The following is a 5,157-nucleotide window of genomic DNA, read 5'->3' on the forward strand; positions in this document are numbered from 1 at the left end:
CATCACTATAAAAATATTATATTCAATATATAATAATAGTTATTTTTATATTTATTTACATAATATAGTATTACTATTTTATTAACTATTATTAATAAAGTCTAATATATTAAAAACTATGATATGCTATTTAATGTTAAAGTAATTAATAGTATATTAATTTATTAATAATACACTGGTAGTAATATAATATAATATTATATTATTATTAATATTATATTATATTAATAGTAGTATACTATTATATTGAAATAATAGTATTTTAGTAATAATATATATTATATAAAAAACAAATTGATATACGAAAATAATTAAATATATTATTATTTGAAGATATTATGTAATAGTTACAGTATATAATATATTGAAGTATAATATAGTATTATAATACATTTTACTATAATATAGAATTCTAGTTAATATTAATAATAATATAATATTTAATAATAATAATAATATATTAATAGTGTTAAATATTATTTCTAGTTAATATTAATAATAATATAATATTTAATAATAATAATAATATATTAATAGTGTTAAATATTATTATAAAATTTAATTATAATATGTTCTATTATAATTAATATCTAAATAATATTTTTAACATTAATATTATAAAGGGTCAGATTAGTGTTAACCAAAAACACTCACCATGGTGTTTTGAAAACAATTTGGAGGGAAAACACAACACCATTGTGTTTTTTCAGAAAAACATCCTGGTATCCAAATGAAGCCTAAGATTTTGTGCTGCATTTCAGTGCATGTAATAATGAGTGCAACTTACAGGTTACACATGGAAACGTTGGCTTTTCTACTGCAACTGTCAAATTACTAAGTTTGGATGGGAGAGAGAAAATTGCATGTGCTGTTGGAGAAGGACCAATTGATGCATCTTACAAAGCCATTAATAGCATTGTGCAGGTGAGGATAGAAGCAACGGATTGCGTTTCTACTGCCCACCTTATACTAGTATCAGTAATAGTTCTTTTCTTTGTAATGTTCGTAAATAAAACTAATATAAGTCTGTTATTCTTCAACCTTTGTATTACAATTTACTAACACTGCAACTGAGAGTTGTTTTTACATTATGATTTGGCATATATAAGCATTCTGTTTTGGTTGATTGATCTGTGAGAAGAAAGTATTTTTTTTTCTATTTTGAATCAACTACACTTCTAATATATCAGGAAAAATTGCTTTGTTGGAATTAACATGACAAGTTATTTATGTTTAATCATGTAATGTACAGGTACCTATAACAATTGCAAAACATGTGACCTCTGCTTTGGAAGGGACTAACGCAATTTCCTCTACACGAGTGGTTATTTATGAACAGAACAACAATTTATCTGTGACCTCTACAGAAGAACCGAATTTTCATACTTTCAGGTTTGCCTATCTTTTGGTTCAATAGGTGTAGGATACTGTATTATTTGTTTCTGATATTTATTCTGTTATCATGCAAGCATGTATCATAGAATGCAATTTTGTCAGTATTTTTATTTTCTTTGGATGTTTAGAACTTCCTAGGGTAGGGGAGTCTATAGGTCCAATTTCAACTTGCATTTTATTTGCTTTAACAATTAGGTGTCTGCTTGTAAACTGGCCTTCTAGATTTAATGAAATATATCTCTGATTCATAAGTTCCATGGTCCAGTAATTCAGAAACAAGTACTATAGGGGCAGTATCTTGTAACAGCTAAATCTAAAAAATATGCTCAATTTTTTAGTCCTTCTTGACTCGCAATCCCTGCGTTGATGATCGCTCTGATTGGTGATGGCCTGAATGATGATGAATATGAGTTAGCATACGTGATGCTAGTTCTTCGACCTTCATGATCTGGTTGGCCATTTATTCTAAATCTAAGATTTTCGGTCTCTAAAGTTTGTCGGAATTTTCATGTACAGATTATTGTGTCCTTTGTGTGGACCTTAAGGTTGCAAATGTATTGCATCTTGTACTTATGTTTAATTCTCTTAAGGAGAACCTGGAGCCATCCATAAAGTATTGAAACTTGCACTTATATAATTAGTCATCTTAAGCATGTCTCTTCCTTTTGGAATGAATATCCCGATCCCTTGCCTTTCCTTCTACCATGTACTAAGACATCTATTTTCCATGCAGTGGAGATGGTGCAGATATGGATACTGTCATTTCTAGTGCTCAGGCCTACCTGAATGCACTCAACAAGTTGTTGGCCTTTAATGATTTGTCTGCCGGAAAGAGTTCCAATGGGAAAGTCTGAGACTTTGAGCAGGTGAGTTCTTTGATCTACTCTGCTGTGATATAATAGATGGCAGAAGGGCAAAGATGAAAATACAGATCAAATCCAAGGACAAAAGTGCGAAGGGTAGGCGGTTACTATGTAGGCTTAAAATACTGTTGTTTCATGTTTCATGGGTGCATTAACCATTGTAAAACCAGAAAATTCGGCTTGTGATGTTACTCCTAGGCTGCATTTCCCTGGGTATCATATTCTTGTAATATGGTTCACAGGCATCAAATTCCGACACGCACTACATCACTCTATTGGGTACTTTTCAGGTATTCTAGAGACTGAGAGTCTAAAATTCCCATGTTTGGTACATCTCAACATGCCCGAGAACATGTGGCTCATAAGAATAGTCTCTCAATTATTCTTCCACATAAAAGAAAGGATTAGTTGCAGATGGGCCCCTGTACTACAACCCAATTGCAGATAGACCCCCTTTCATTGTATTGGTGCGGATAGACCCCATGAGTGACCTTTTATTATTATTATTACTCTTTTAAGAGTAAAAGAAATCACTCGGGGGATTTATCCGCAGTTGGGCTATAGCACAGGGATATTTCATCTGGACCAATAGAACTACGGGGGTCTATCCTCAATTGGGCAATAGATTGGGGGTCTATCTGCAATTAACCCTAAAGAAAAATGATTCAAAAATGATTCTAAAAGTTCATCAGATTAGGAATGACGATCACTTAAAGATAGCTAGACAGGATCAGTGTACGATGAAAACGAACTAGTTAAATATTACGTTGGCACAAGATATATAAGATCATAGAATAACAAGATAAAAAGAACGTACCACGAGCATGCCTCAAATAAATTAACACACTCCCTGAAGACTTTATTTAAGCATTTGCTGATACAAGTAACTTTTTAGAAAACAATTTCCTGTGCAAACTTTATCATTGAGCGGTATCTCTGAAACAAATAAACAGAATTCATGCAAAAAAAAAAATAAAAAAAAATAAACCAATGTTCATAAGATTTCCAAAAAGTTAGAGATAGCATACTATTTCACCTGGAAGCACCAGTTGACATGTTCAAATCACATTCCTGGAGGAAACTTGAAGAACTTTTTTACTCTTGCTCGACCTTTACTAATAGTTGCTCCATCCTTATTTCAAATCATCAATATTATCATTTCTCATTCCAATTTTTTTGGCAACTGCGTGCAGCTGCAAACCGACAATAGTTACAATGAAACAAACTATGGCAGCTATCTTTGCAACTATCCCTTTTCAAATTGCGACAGCAATTGCAGTAGTGAAACAGATGTTGATTGGGTCGTTTGGAAAGATTCGGTTCTAGATCCTTCCTCTTGAAACTTAATGATATAAACCAACTTGAGGATATTCAAGTTGATTAACATGTTTATTTTGTTTAAGAATGAAAAATTAAGAAATTTAAAGTTATTTCTGTACTGACAAAAAATAAACAATTTAAGTAGAGTCTGCTCAGGTTGATGGCGTACAATAAAACTAGTGCATACGGGTTTTAAGTGTTCATGATCAAAATGTTGAATCAAGAATTTGTGAATCTTAAATGATACAGATCAACTTTAAAATGATATATATCCAAGCAACATAGCACCTTTAATCATCCATTTATGGCCCCTTGATGCATGATGAAAAAAAGTTTAGACATATGTTTTTTTTTGTTTTTTAAGTACTTTAAATGATAATGGTCAACTTTAAAGGAGCAAATATTTCATGTGATTAGTCTAAAACTGAATTCCAATGGCGATAAATCCTTCCTAAGGATTCAAGTCTGCCCATTTTTCCATGGTCTATCCATCCATACTAAGTAGATGTTGAAAAAAAATGAAGTTCTATGCAACCTAATATCAATTTAATGTAATATAGTGTATGCAAAGAGCTAAAGAATGATTCGATCATAATATACAAAGCTTTGAACTGATATTTTCTTACCAATGATTAAAATAGTTATTGTTAAAAGGATTTACAAATTGACATTTAACATGTTGGACTGCTTATAGAAGAACATCTCCTGCCAGTATCTCCTGTTTTTAGTTGTTCGATACAGTCACTAGATATGTTGCATCTTATCTTATAGTCTTAGACAAACACTATTGGCTATTTCATCTACTGAATTGGAATGTTTGTGAAGGTTATGAAGCTGGATGCATGTGTCCTTCCTGTTGCTGTTAGCTTAATGATGATACAAAGACAAGCCCATGTCAGGGGTATATGAATGTACGAGATACATATATCTTCCCATTTTAAGTTTTTACAAACTATCGAGATGGTTCCATTGAATCGACCATGTCTACGTATTCACCCTGTGAGAAACTTAATAATTTCATGTCACGGGTTTATATAAATTTGTGTTCTTGTTTAAACATTTGTGTGATGTACACTAAGAGCACTCAGGAAAATAAATTCTGAATTATGTTATTTGAAAATTGCGGAAATAACACCCTTCCTTCTTCAAATATTGGCTTATCCTGTCTATTTTCTTCCTATTGTTATGTTTCAGATATGACCATACTGATTATTCAGATACATCTTAAATTTATCTTATTGCTTGTATCCATTATCGTGAAGTCTATTGGTTTCTTATTTTCCTTTTTCTCCAGAATGTAAGAAACTGTAGTGTCTAACTGAATGACATATGCACATTGGAGAAGGGTCACATGTTAGTAGTCCTAAATTTTGTAGGGAATAGGGAAGCCTCTCTTGTAGGGAAGCCTTTCTTGTATGTCCCTTCGAGCAACATAGCATGCAGGGAGAACTTGTATTTTCCTAATGCTAGAGTTCTAGTTATTTCTTTTCTTCCACTAGAAGTATTGTTCTATTAAAATACCTACCACTACATCAAAACTTTAAAATTGTGGTTGTTGTGGTCCCTCCTTTTTTTGGAG

At 31.7% G+C, this 5,157-nt stretch overlaps 1 protein-coding gene across 1 annotated transcript in view; it reads left to right on the plus strand.

The window, feature by feature from the left end:
* The window catches only part of LOC109837598 (2-isopropylmalate synthase A-like), a 41,594-nt gene extending 36,872 nt beyond the window's left edge, over positions 1–4,722 (plus strand). Inside the window, 4 exon segments of the mRNA XM_020405912.1 lie at positions 790–924; positions 1,253–1,392; positions 2,129–2,261; positions 4,404–4,722. Of these exon segments, the coding sequence (XP_020261501.1) occupies positions 790–924; positions 1,253–1,392; positions 2,129–2,249 (396 nt within the window). The 3' untranslated portion in view covers positions 2,250–2,261; positions 4,404–4,722.

This window comes from Asparagus officinalis, chromosome 4 (genome assembly GCF_001876935.1).
Source record: "Asparagus officinalis chromosome 4, Aspof.V1, whole genome shotgun sequence".
Taxonomy (NCBI): domain Eukaryota; kingdom Viridiplantae; phylum Streptophyta; class Magnoliopsida; order Asparagales; family Asparagaceae; genus Asparagus; species Asparagus officinalis.